The following is a 14720-nucleotide window of genomic DNA, read 5'->3' as shown; positions in this document are numbered from 1 at the left end:
ACATCAAGGCAATGCTAACTATATTACTTCTGCTCTAAAGAAGCAGAAATAGAAATGAAGTAAAGTATATTTTTTCATATCTGGGACTCTTTATTTCTCTTGATTGTTGAGCAGTTATACACAGTCAGAAGGGACATAAATTCAATATTTATTCAGCGTTTTGAACGGCCTCCGAAGGCTTTTGTTGGGTGATCTAATTAATGAAATGATATGTTGATTTTCTAAGTTTGGGTCCCCGAGAACAGTCACTGAGACTAAGAGAATACTGACTTCCTTTTGGGACTCTGGGCTTGTGTTTATTTTTATTTTTACGCCGGCGGCTTTGTAGTTTGCGTGGCTTCCTGGCGTGGCTTTTCCACAGAGAGCTCGGCCACATTTCAATATCTCCTGTGAGAATCGTCTTCTTTATTGTCTGCTCTCATGAGCTAACGCTGCTCTAGGAGAGAAATCCTGTTTATTAAGAAAGCCTCCAGCAATGAGAGCCGTTTCTGAGCACTTACAGAGATACACGTGTAGTGCTTGTGCACGCACTCTATTTAACAGCAGAAGTATAACAAGCAATACTTTTCAGAATGTGCTCATGCTATATATTACATGCTATTATAATTAATTATAATAATAAATACAACAAGAACAATGTGTAATTACAAGCTGCTCAAATTAATAATGATTAATTACATGTTGTCCATTAGTATTACTCCGTGTTTAACTATAGAATTACACTGTGAGAGAAACAGTAATTGGAGATGTGGCCACATCTTTAAAGAAAAGGAAATATATAGTACACTAGTAGCATGATGCACATCAACCCCTGATAAAAAAAAAAGAAAGAAACAAAATTATATACATTAATACATCCTTAATACGATCATTTGGTTACTACTTATGCACTTAATGTACATTAAGTGAACATTAAATCTACTGATGTGTCATCATAAAAGTGCTCCCCATGCAGTTAAAAATCTAACCGTGACAGTGATCTGACACTCCGCTAATGGACAGACGCGGTTCGGCTCAGCCGAGAGGGGGCGCTGTTGAGTTTTCAAACCGCGTGTCCCCTCGCATGTACGCGCATCCCGGCCACGTTTTGCGGGACAGTGGAGAAGAAAAAAAAATCTAATAAATTAATATATTCACATTAAAACAACAAAGACGCTTACTCTGTGGAAACCATATGGTCATTTTAACTGCATTAGTAGTTGCATCTGTCACTAATAGGCTATATTCGTCATGTATTTTTTTTTCCCTCCAATATGTCTGAAAAAATATTAATAATTGCCTTATATTAAATATTTTAATTGGATACCTTAAGCGATGAGGTAATTAAAACATTAATTAATATGGTATATAAGTGGTTTCTTATAAGAAATTTCAATAATATTGTTGTTTAAACTAGCATCGTTTTCGTATAGTTACTATAACTGATCTTTTTAAGGTTATTGATATCACTTAAATAAATCATTGTGATCAATGCATAGTTAGATCGCTTTATTTTAAACAACAGGCAATGTGGGGAAAAAAATGCAATGAGAGAAAAGATGTGCAAAAGCTTTACCTGCTTTAAATGAGAAAAACAAAATCACTGTCCATAAAGAGTTAAAGTCGTCGTTTAGCTCTCTGTCAGTTCTGACAGTTCGGGAAACTTTTGTTTCTTCTCTAGTATGTAAATTGACCCTCGGTTTCAGCGAGCCTATTGGCTACGAGTCCGAGTCAATTTCGTATTTCAAACCTGACGTCAGGGCGGCTATAAAACTCAGCATTGCTTTTATACTCCTATGCTCGGTGATCCTTTAAAAACTCTAGAACAAGCCCGGAGTACTTTTTTTTTTCCAGCCAAGCATCCAGTTGCCAGTCACATACATGTTACGGTCTTCATTTCAACGAAACTATTGAGAGAGAGAGAGAGAAAAAAAAGCCATGCAGTGTTAAATGTTTGCGGCTCAAACGCGTCGACACTCGCGTACAAAGAGAGAAGAGCTAGAGACGCGCGCGCTCCTGCGTCTGTGCGCGAGAGGCGAAAACGCGTCAATTTAAAAAATAAATAAATAAATCGGCGCTCGCGAAGCCTTTTCTTTGCTTTTGAAGAATTAAATAAAGAAATCAAGCTGGCTCACGCTGTCTCGAACCCGACCAGTTTGACAGCTGCTCTTCACCCCCTTTGGAGGACTGTCAACAGCAAAAGGATGGCATCAGAACTGGCAATGAGCAGCTCCGACCTGCCCACCAGTCCCCTGGCCATGGAATATGTTAATGACTTCGATCTGATGAAGTTTGAAGTGAAAAAGGAGCCGGTGGAGCCCGATCGCAGCATCAGCCAGTGCAGCCGCCTGATCGCCGGGGGATCCCTGTCTTCCACCCCGATGAGCACGCCTTGCAGCTCGGTTCCCCCTTCCCCAAGCTTCTCGGCGCCCAGTCCGGGCTCCGGGAGCGAGCAGAAGGCGCACCTGGAGGATTTCTACTGGATGACCGGCTACCAACAGCAGCTCAACCCAGAGGCTTTGGGCTTCAGCCCCGAGGACGCGGTGGAGGCGCTGATCAACAGCAGTCACCAGCTCCAGAGCTTCGACGGATATGCTAGAGGGCAGCAGTTCAGCAGCGCAGCCGGGGCGGGAGGCGCCATGGCCGGCGAGGAGATGGGATCCGCCGCCGCGGTGGTCTCCGCGGTCATCGCGGCCGCCGCAGCCCAGAACGGGACACCCCACCACCACCACCATCACCACCACCACCCGGGCGGCCACCATCCGACGCCCGGGATGCAGTCCAACGGCAACTCCGCCAACCACCAGCACATGCACCTGGACGACCGCTTCTCGGACGAGCAGCTGGTGACCATGTCCGTGCGCGAGCTCAACCGACACCTCCGGGGGGTCAGCAAAGAGGAGGTGATCCGGCTCAAACAGAAGAGGAGAACCCTCAAAAACAGAGGCTATGCCCAGTCGTGTCGCTACAAGCGGGTGCAGCAGAGGCACGTCCTGGAGGGCGAGAAGACCCAGCTGCTGCAGCAGGTGGACCACCTCAAGCAGGAGATCTCCAGACTGGCGCGCGAGAGGGACGCGTACAAGGAGAAGTACGAGAAGCTCATCAGCAGCGGCTTCAGAGAAAACGGCTCGAGCAGCGACAACAACCCGTCGTCCCCGGAGTTTTTCATGTGAGTTTACCGGCACTTCATAGAGCAGCGGTGTGCGAAAGTTGTGTTGGATCGGGCGCGCGCGGGGCAGATGTTTCCTCTCACTTTTTTTTTTTTTTTTTTTTTTTGCAAAATTTAGAAACATTTAAACCAGTACAAAGAACTTTAGAGTTTAGCCCACGTAACTTTCGCGCTCCGCTTTTGGACAATATTAAGACATTTTCCATCGCTGAGTTGTTATCATTTTATGTAATATGTGAACGTTTACCACTTTCATTCGATGCTTCATCATGTCTACGCCTCGTGTTGCGTAAGTTTTAAGTTCACATTTTTTGTTGTAAAGTTCAAGTGCCACATGCTGGTTACATGAGGGCACTGTACACGGAGAAGTGTCTGAACAGACTCATTCCCCTCATAAACTGAGTTAGACTGACTGTGTTTCATCACATGTTGTGTTGTTGTGAAGAACTCACTCAGTTCTCTATTTATTTGTGTATCGTCTACACATGCTGGTCATGTGTCATGTTTCTTTTTCCTGAACGAACTGAGTTGAAATGCTCCGATTTACATTTATTTTCTCATTGTCTGGTCCTGTCCACTTTTTTGAGGACTCTAATCAAAAAAAGTGACATCTTTTCATCCTTTACATGAAACATCGCCTCCATTATTCTTGCGACAAACTCCTGTCATTTGTGTACAGCAATTTTAATGATAAAACATATATGTTTTGGCAAGAAGAGTGATTCTGTATGAGTATCCTTTTTTATGTTTCGGACGAAGATGCATTATTAAACCCCTGAAACAATTGTAACTTATCTCTCAGTGTGATACACTTAAGACTGTGAAAGATTTGCAATTTGACAAATATGTCACTCGAAATATTGCCTGACCATAAAATACGGTAAAACAAGCGAACTGTTCAAGGGACTCAAGTGTTTCTAAATTATTTTCGTTAAAGAGAGGAATATTGTAGCCTATCAGTGAAGACTGAAGAGTCAGGCTTGTCACGCGCTCGAAACACTGCACCCGAAAATTGAGCATTTTCAAATAGAAATCAAATGAATGCATGATAAAGCCTAATATTGAAATATCTAGGAGCTCGCTGCCTTAAAACATTTACTTGCATCAGGTGGGGAAAAAAAAGACCTTTCAGAAAATTTAACAGTCCCAGCTTATACTTGTGCTATCCTAATACACCGTTTTAATATTTGATATCGATTAATTGACACATAATGACTGTACAAACTGGAGCAGTATATAGTTCATCAATAAATGTTAAATATTGAAAATCACATGCCCTCGTGTTATTTATTAGAGTAGGCTACGACTAAAATATGAGACTCCTTCTAAACACAGCATTTAATATCACATGCTGATTGGACAATTAAATACGCATTTTATTTTTTTATATTTTTTTTAATGTCTGATGGTTTGGAGGAAAGTTCACAGTTTCACTTGTTGCCGCGAGACAGTTCGCTCGAGTTTGAGTAAATGTTCTCTTATTAAATCGGATTTGCTTAAATTTTAATTGAGCTAAAATAACATATAGCAGATCAAATTAATTTTATTTGAAAAAAACAAAAAAAAAACAGCAACATAATATTGTATACAGCAACATTACAAAATGCGCCCGGGTTTGACCTGCACGCGCTGTGTGAGTTTATATTAGAATAGTTCAATAATTTACTAATCATTCACCAGCACAAACGTATATTTAAATAGCCCTTGATTTCAGGAGCGAAAGACCTCCCTTTTCCACCCTTTCCCTTTTTAAAATTGATTTCTGTCACTGTTGAAGATCTCGTGCAGTTTAAACTCCTCTCATCACGCGCACAGTTCAGTTTCGCTGCTCTGGTTAATCATTCATTTAAGGAGAGTTTATAATTGTTTCAAGTATATTCCGCAGAAAGCCTGATTTTAACAAACGGACTCGCCTCTAAACCACTGGAGCTTTTCTAAAGTGCATCTAAAATGAACAGAAACTGACAGTTCAATAAATGATCATGCTTTCTTTGGATAAGAATAACCCTATACACTATTAACAATTAATAACCTTGAACTCTTTTCTATCAGTCATGTGTTTTAAATAACTAGCCCATTTAGAAATATCATGAGCAGATACTTAAAGTTCATCAAAACCAATGAGTTGTGGTCTGTTTGTGTTTTCTAAAGCACAGAACAAAATCCACAAGTTTATGATTTGACATTGTACTACACCATGATGTCCACTTATCACCCACCGAATTCCCCTAAAGATAGACTGTTTCTCAATGTCACGCTTTCTTTTTTTTTTCAGTTTTGACTTTTTCAGCTTCTTTATCTCTTCAGGCCCATCGTCGTTCTCTCAAGCCATCACTATTATCAGCCCCACAATAATTCGAAGCGTGAGTCAAGCTTCCCCTCTCATTGTCACAGGATGTGGGCACACAGCTGGAAAGCTAGTGAAAAGAAGTGTGTGTGGGACGGCTTGAATTCAGGGCGTTCGGTGAAAACCTAGAGGCTCATCAGCACAATGATGATTTGAATATCAAACGGATGACGCACACGCCCTTAAACACGGTGTGTTCAGAGGAATTCAGGGCCCATCTTTCACACGCCTGGCTGTGAGCTCAGGGAAAGGCTGCATGGTCCACGCCGTGGAAAGCACAATGATTTCTTGCATGATTAATAGTGGAGAAAAGACCTGGTTTCTGCTGCTTTAAATTGATGAATCATTGGTGATTTTCCCCAGCTGGGCCTCGACTGTCTTTGAGTGGCTGCGGTGCCTGTAATTTATGGCTTTTCTGTTTGATGAGGTCAAGACGCACAACCGGTTAATGACATCACCGTTATAACTCAGATCTGTAGATACACTCTGTGCCAGACATTATTTATTTTAGCATTCTAATTTCTGTTATAGAATTTTACAAATATGCATCTTGCTACAACTTCTTAGCCAGATTTTTTTTTTTCAATAAATGTTTTCATTTTTTCTATTACTAATATGGATTTGTTTTGGTCACACTTTTGCATATCTGCTTCAGAGAACTACAACAAAACTTAAAGTGTGCAATATCAATCCAGTACATTTTCTCTCCTATTCAACTATTATTTATTTATTTATTTTTTAATACTTCTTTTTCCAGATTTTTGTCAGAGGGAAAAAATACATTTAATTTATTTATTTTATTTTATTATTATTATTATTTTTTAAATATACTTCTTATTCCAGATTTTTGTCAGAGGGAAAAAATACATTTCATTTATTTATTTTATTTTATTTATTTATTTATTTATTTTTTGCTCACACTGAATGTGATACTTTTGTTGATAGTTTCAAAACTTAAAGTATAAAATATAATTTCAGCATGTTCTATTTTACTCTGTATGATAATACGCACACACACACACACACACACACACACACACACACACACACACACACACACACACACACACACTATATATATATATAGTTTGAAAATGTAAAGTGTGAATATCATTTCAGTACGTTTGCTTTTAAATCACATGAATTTATTAGGGCAAATCAGTTCCAATAAAACCAGCATCTCAGCTAATATTGTTGGTTATTTTCGCACTAATCCAACTGTAACGATTTAAACTTTGATTTAATCTTGTCTTTCCTGACACAAGCCGGTATTATCAGATGCGATCAAACATTTAATGATGCTCTGAAACATATCCTGTTTAACAGCTTTTGATGACAGACCGCATTAGCATCGACGAAGCAAACATTTCATTCCAGCTTGTGAATGAAGTCAGTGGATTTCATTACACACACCATGTATATTTTCACACCTTGGCTCCATAACTGACATGCATCTAGCACAAATCACCAAAACACACACACACATACACACACACAGCCATGCACACACTTTCACACCAATCCACAATAAAACACACATATGCATGCATGCATTGAAACGAACGCACAAATACTACATACACTCTGCGAATGCACTTAATTCAATCAGCAGTGGGATATTGACTCCATATGTGCCCTAATCATGGGTTGCGGGCGATCCTGATTAGGTTATTACAGATAATATAGTTGTCTTCTGTCACAATATTGGTCTTTTGCATCAGAGGTCAACAATAGGAAATCACAGTTCAACTCATGCATATTGACATTTCAATCATTTACATACAGCATCTTTAATCATATCAGACATCTTCTCTGTTGGGAGTCCATGTTTAGCTTAGCAGGCGTTTTTAGATTTTATTTTAAGTGCTCGGGGTGATTTTCTCATTAAAAATGAGCGTCGTGGCTGCAAGGTCCCTCCAAATGCAAATAAATATGCCGGTGTCAAGCTAGAGTCGACTGTGTGGACGCAATCATTTGAGCTAATGCATTCTGGGTAATTAATTTGGGCTAACAAATTTGGCAACTTAAATATTTATTTATTTAAAACATACTCCACTGATAATCAAAGCCATGTCTTCTCTAAATAAATAAATCAATATTTTCTAGGTACTCTTTGGTCTTTGGTGTCGAAGCATTGCAGTTGTTTTTCATTCAGAAGCACAAGAACGAGCTCGGCGGTGTTGGATCCGAGCTCATCTGCATCTCTCCACGCTAAACATTTCCATTTAGAGTGATTTAAAGGTGGGAGTTTATGTCCCTGCCATGTGCGTCCATCATCCCCCGACCCCGCTCTGCCTCTGTAAAGCTGAGTTATAGAGCAGCTATCTGAAAAGATAATAATTTAACTTTCCCTCCGCTGGAACACGGAGGAAATGGATGTGTTTGTGTTGATTGCCTGAGCTCTGAAGGTTTCCTTGTACTTCAGGAGAGTGAAAGAGACACTACGCATAATAGTAGTGTTTGTTTCTGAAAATCAACCATGCGTTAGATCATTATAGGTGTGAGTTAAAGAGACAGTGCATCAATATTGGGGAAGAAAATAGATTTAATAACATTTAATATAATAATAAAAAAATAATACATCTGTAATCAGTTCATGCTCATGTCATTTGCTTTTTACTGATTGATTGAATGATTGATTGATTTTACTGTGAAACACAAAAGGACATTTGAAAAGAATATATATATAGTCCAGTCATTTATACATACAGAACAGTTACATTATTTCTCAGTTTATTTCTATCCCTTAGACTCATTTATTAAATATATATATGATCTATACCTATTACTCACACCAATAAATATATATTGCATGTATTTATTTACTCGTTCAATTATATAACATTTAATTACTAAATAATTATTTTTCATTAAATAGGTTTTCATTAACTTATTCATTCATTAATTCATTTTCTAATCATTTTTAACATTATATATATATATATATATATATATATATATATATATATATATATATATATATATATATATATATATATATATATATATATATATATATATAGTTTAAATTTAGTAAATTTAGTTTACACATTTTTTATGAATTATACATTTGAGTCGCACCTTTAATTATCTGACAGAAGCTGATTGAGTAGCCCATATGTTTTGTGCACTTTTCCCGAGTCTTACAAAGCTAAATAGCTTTCTTTGAAAATCAGGACAGAATTGTAATATTTTCCTGAACTATCCCTTTAATTGCAAAAGTATGTTACAGTTTAAGGAAGAGACCATAAACGAGTGTGTGTGTGTGTTTGTGCGTGTGTGTGTTGGGTGGGGGAGGGGTATTGTAGGCATTGGCCTTGTGCCCATCCTTGTGTTATACCTGCATCTCAATGAAGCTGGCAAGGTGATTTACTGGCAAGGTGTCCGGCTGCAGTCTCTCGCTCTCTCTCTCTTTAACCAGCGAGTCAAAGCGACATTGATCTCTCAGCCAGGCAAGGTGACCTACAGAGCACCACTTCCCAAGTCTTTCTTTTCTCGTCTTCATCTCTCCCCCTTTCCGTTTTTTTCCACCGTGGAGTCGGTGGCGGGCCGTGACCCCGGCGAGTGATGTCATGTCCTGTGGCAGAGAGCACAGCAGTGAGGTGAATATGAAAACAAACGTGAGTCCTTGAGCTGCTCTGTGCCACTCGTATCAATAAAACGCCTTCACACAGTCTTGTTTCACAACCCCAGGCATTACAACAGCACTCTACCACAGACACGCTGCTTCTGAAGGACTCTTACTAATATCTTAATGGGAGAGCATGCTCAAAAATTTAACTTTTCTCATTTATGTTTATTCATGTTGCTCAAAACATGTGGCTTTTTCTTTCTGACTTCTTGATTTGTTGAATTTTATTTTTTCAGTCAAATATTAAAAGAGAAGTTTAATGCAATATTCAGGCTGCTGTTTTCTTTACAACAGGAGTGGATGGTGACTTCAGCTCGGACGAATGTACAACAATATAACATAGAACATAAATATCGCAACATAGGACCACTGGAAATTATTATTATTATTATTATTATTTTCTCCAAAACTAATATCCTGTTAAACAAATGTTTTAAGTAGTTATATAAGTAGTAATATAATAACAAATAAACAAAATAATAAAATACAAATAAATAAAAGCTACGTGACTTAACCATAAAATTATGCTCTTAGTCAGCTTTACTTGTACAAATGGCAACTTGGAGATTTGAGTTGACTTATAATTTATAATTTTAAGGCAGCACAACTTACACTTACTTTTTATGTGCAAAACTACAAAAATGTACAACTACACATCATTTACTGCAGTTATCAGCTAAAATAAAGACCAGCGACAGTAAAACATAAAAAAATTTTAAAAAATCCTATTTTTCACACAAATTATTATTACAGGGGCAAACTATGGATTGATAAAGATTTATTTTGGAGCTGTATTGCTCAATACTGACTTCAGAGTATTTTTCTGCATAATTTGTAAACTAATTAATATATTTGAATGCTTTCTTCACAGTATTGTAGCTATATCGCGATTTAGAAGTAGTAAACTTGCTCGGTAGCTCACCTGGTACAGCACTGTCCTAGACTTGTAAAAGTAAGCTAGCGATTGCGTTTTTTCCTCACTTTTGTCACTACTGTACGCTAGGTTTAGTGTAGGGTTTAGTACATGAGGTGTGCGTTATTTCAAAGCGATAAGCGATTAATTTCCAAATTAATCTTTAATCACCACTCATCTGATATACTGTATCATTTGCAAACCAGAACACCCAGCGTGATAAAAACGTCTCCACATTCACGTTTTAAACGCTTCATAAGCACCACTTACTGGACATTTCGATGTGAAAGAAACTTGCCAGAAGCAACGTAATCGTTATGTTTTATTGTCGTCATGGTCACGTGTTTCCAATGAGCCCGGATTGAAAAGCATACGGATATTTTATTAATAATTTTCACTCCCTTGTCGTTCAACCCCCATATTATTGTAACGCAAATGAAGATCTAATGTTGTGTTTTCCACACAAGAAAAAAGGTGTTTTCAAAGCAAGCGCGTTTGGCGATACACACATTCGATGAAGCGCGTGCAGCTTCTGTTATTGTTTCGAGTGCACTTCAGACGCACGTCATCGAAGGAGATCTCAAGTGTATCACGAACGTGGCAGGTTTGGGGTGAGCTATTTCTTTTAAGCGTCGTTCACATCATGAGGTGGAGATTGTGCCAGACTAGAGTTTGCTCTCTAATGTTTTAGTTGATATTTACTGCCATGGGCTGCTGTGGTGTGTGTGTGTGTGTGTGTGTGTGTGTGTGTGAGCCTGATCACAGAACACAATGAATGGCTCTGTGACCTGAACTGATTTAACAGGCTTTTTTAGTGGCAGTGGTGCTCTGTAAGGGATATGTAGTGCTAATATGGCCTCACCTTAACTTTGTTTAACAGAAGCACTACACGTGAGAGTGCATGAGTGTTAGTTACATCGCAATTTGCATATTAATTACTTTCATAGTGTTTTTTATTTATGTGTGGTATGTTTTATGTATAATATCTGTCTATACATCCGTTCTGTAATTGTTTGAATAGTATTTTGAAATATACACCTATGTTGTTTCAGACTAGAAACTAGCCTATATTTAATTTATATTTATATTTAATTGTATCTGATAAATAGATTTGTCATGATTATTTGATGGTATGGTATTAATCCCTTTTTCTCTCTCTTTCTCTATCTTTCTGTCTTTTGCTCATATTGTTCATCATGGAAGGACATCACGAAAGTTTCTACACCTGTGATACGACCTCTGACCCCTGCCCTTTGCCCCTGCAGTCTGAGGTAAGAGCAGAGTTTTTTTTTTTTTATTCTGCGCAGATGAAATTATTATAATCCTTATTTATGAATATTTAATCACAGCAGACTTTTTTTTCTGTATGAAAATAAATGGTTTTTAGACTTCACCGTGGGTCAAAAAGATTTTCTGCGGTTCAGAAACCGAACAAAGCATTATTTAAAATGAGATTGAGTGAATTAAAATGCATTTTAGAAACATTTAAATCACTATACATAATACATACATTTTTATATGTATATTTAATTATCACTTCAATTATGAGTATTTCCATGCTTGATTATGAATCATATATTATGATGTGTATCATAACCGAGGTTCGATTCATACTCTCATATATCGTGTATTTATAGCATTTATTCTGTAGAGTGAATGCAGTGTGATTAGTAACTAATCACAAGTGGACTTACTAACAAATGGCTAGAAGGCATGCATAATGCATAAAAGTGTTCCTGTGGCTTAGTGGTAGAGCATTGCATATTAGCAGCACAAGGTTGTGGGTTCGATTCCCCAGGAACACATTTTAGGTGAAAACTGTTAGCCTGAATAAGTCATTTTGGATAAAAGCGTCTGCTAAATGCATACATTTAATTGCTCCAGGTGTGTGTGTGTGTGTGTGTGTGTGTGTGTGTGTTCACTGCTCTGTGTGTGTGCACTTTGATTGGGTTAAATGTAGAGCACGAATGCTGAGTATGGGTCGCCATATTCCTCCATAATATAGTAAAACCTGACAAACTGTGTTTATTAAGTTAAGTTACAGTAAGTTTACTATGAAAACCATTTGTATGCTGTCTGTAAGACTTAATACAGCCGTAAGTGTGTGGTGCGTGTTCTAGTTAGCTGAGAGTGAACCTGATAGGATGGTATCGATGTTCTGCGTTGATTCGCCAGCATTCAACCACACATTTCCGGTGTAATGAAACACAAAGTTGAGGTCACAATCAGGGCACAGGAAGTGCACGCCATGTTTGTCGTATTTGAGTATGGAGACACTTTCTTTTGTAACATGTTGTTGTGTTTTGGCGATTGTGGATCAAGGTTTTGTTTTTGTTACTTGTTGTTTGAAATGATTTATGTGAGCACCCACACGAATTCATTCTCTGTCTCAGTACCGTCCGCTGTGTAAGTGTGTGTGTGTGTGTTTGTATGTTGAATGTAACCATATCCAGTAAGGAAATGAGTTATATTTAGCAGCACCTCCTGAAGACACCGGCTCAACCCGTGTGGTTAAAAATACTCCAGACTCAAGGAGAGAGGGCTCTGTGGTGCCCGCTCTCATCCCCGCTGACCTACGGCTCGCTTCACGTCCCGCCACGTGCTCCGTTAACATTAATAAACATCCAGAAAATACAGAAACCAGTAACTGGAGACTGTGCTGTGGGTTTCAGGATGTTTGACAGGACGTTTAACCATCTCTTGTATCATTGACTTTATACTTATGAGATTATTAGTGTTGATATTGTAGGTTTTCTTTGATCAAAGCGCTTAATACTTCCTGTAGCGTACATCCCCTCTCTCTCTCTCTCTCTCTCTCTCTCTCTCTCTCTCTCCTTCAGCTGGCATTTGTTATTTTATTCATTTATTTTTTTTTTTTGCCCTTGGTCTTTCCTTTAAAATTCATACTTAAAAATACACATAGTGCCTCAAACCTCAAAAAATCTCAGTTAATTTAAGGTTTTTATGACATAAGAAGCTTGTTTCAGGATGTTCAATGGAATAACCCTAAGAAAAGGTAATTTTATGATTAAAAAATACTTTTATAAAAAAAAATAATAATAATACTTAACAACAAAAATAATAATAATATGCACACAATTATTTTCTGTACTGCTGTATTTTTTTACTTGATTACACCACACAACATATTTAGACTCGTTAAATAAAAACCTGTATTCAGATTAATAAAAAAGTTTCCAGAAATGTGTGGAACATGAATGCAAATATTACATTTCTACGAACTAGGCACAAATCTGGTTTTAACCAAGACTTGTAACTGATTTGAACCTTCTTATCTGTAATCTCACGTAATGATTAAAAAAACGAAATAAACGTGCGTCTCGTATCAGACAAGCGGCACATTTTCGGTATCCCGAGGGAATAGACGGCCAATTTAAATTTCATGACGATTTTTCTGCAGTTTTTCCGTTTTCGTGCCTCGTACTTTAACAAACTACTCCTACAGGTTTAATCATCTTCAAATTTGGTTTGTGTAATCAGAAGGCCTTTGCGTTGCAAAATTGCGAAGATCTTGAGTTTTCGCTGAAGGACGTGTCCGTGACAATTTTTTGATATTTCGACCATGATACAGGAAGTTGCTATAACTCAGGCATACAATACAATGTCCGATCTGTCCCAAACCTCACATGTTCGATGAGAGTCGTGGCATGAAAACATCTAATGCCAGTATTCAGTTATAATTTATAGCGCCACCTGTTGGCAACAGAATATGTCATGATATAGACTACTTCAAACATACTGTTCATTCTGCACCACACTTCTACATGCCTTCGAGATACTTCGACATCTACACGCCAATATTCAGTTAGTCATAGCGCCACCAGCTGGCAGCAGGAAGTTTGGCACATATAAATGACTTGGAGATATTCCTCCTATATTTACCATTTTTAATGCATATTGCCCACTGGGTGCAAGGGGTCTTTCAGAGCTGCTCGCATCTTTAATTACAGTATATAACTGTATTATTTAAGGGGTTGTATAACACATGTTTTACAGTCTCTTCAGACTCTGTCTGTTCTCTGGTCAGTTTTGCGAAAAGGCTAAGGATGAATGTGTCTGTGACGGACGTGGCATTCATAACCCTCTCTCCATTTCTCCACCGATCCCGTGCTTTTATTCGTTTATTCCTCGCCGTACCCAAAGCTGCAGATTCGATGGCATATATTTTCTCAGGGCCGCGGCGCAGGAACAGGAAGCCTCCTCGCCTCCTTGTTAGCTTGACAAATAACTTCTGTGGGCAGAAAGTGCTGAATTTTAGCTTTCGATGTCTATTTTCTGCCGGCTGACATTAATTTTGCGAGCTCTGCAGGAACTATCAGAAATAAATAAATAAGGAAATAACAGGGCTGAGGCAGGGGCTGCTTGGCCATTAGAGCAGGTTTCTGAACACACGTGCATTTCTTGACCAATATCACGCCTGCTGTGTATTTTTGTTTATACAGTATTTATATAGTGTAAATTATGAACAAAACAGCAAAAGCATGTGAACATTTTATAATTTAACATCGATTTATGTAAATGACAAATTAAGCTTATCAAAGTAATAAGCTGACATTTTAGGAAATGCAGAACATAAATTTAACCCTTTATCGTCATAAAATTCATAAAGGGGTTCATTTGAAGGGGTTATTACCATTACTAAATCTAAAACCAAAACCAT

The 14720-nt window shown here is 38.1% G+C and overlaps 1 protein-coding gene across 3 annotated transcripts in view; it reads left to right on the top strand.

Moving 5' to 3' along the window:
* Positions 1-1390: 1390 nt before the first annotated feature.
* Positions 1391-14720, top strand: part of LOC113067251 (transcription factor Maf-like) — a 70276-nt gene continuing 56946 nt past the window's right edge. For 2 of the 3 annotated variants that reach the window (XM_026239590.1, XM_026239592.1), the window contains exons 1-2: positions 1391-3148; positions 11243-11310. In XM_026239590.1, the coding sequence (XP_026095375.1) occupies positions 2184-3148; positions 11243-11270 (993 nt within the window). In that variant the 5' untranslated portion in view covers positions 1391-2183 and the 3' untranslated portion in view covers positions 11271-11310. The remainder of the gene's footprint in view (positions 3149-11242; positions 11311-14720) is intronic. The other variant, XM_026239589.1, reaches the window with a different exon arrangement.

This window comes from Carassius auratus, chromosome 50, assembly GCF_003368295.1.
Source record: "Carassius auratus strain Wakin chromosome 50, ASM336829v1, whole genome shotgun sequence".
NCBI classification, from domain to species: Eukaryota; Metazoa; Chordata; class Actinopteri; order Cypriniformes; family Cyprinidae; genus Carassius; species Carassius auratus.
This window is presented reverse-complemented; position numbering and strand designations above follow the sequence as displayed.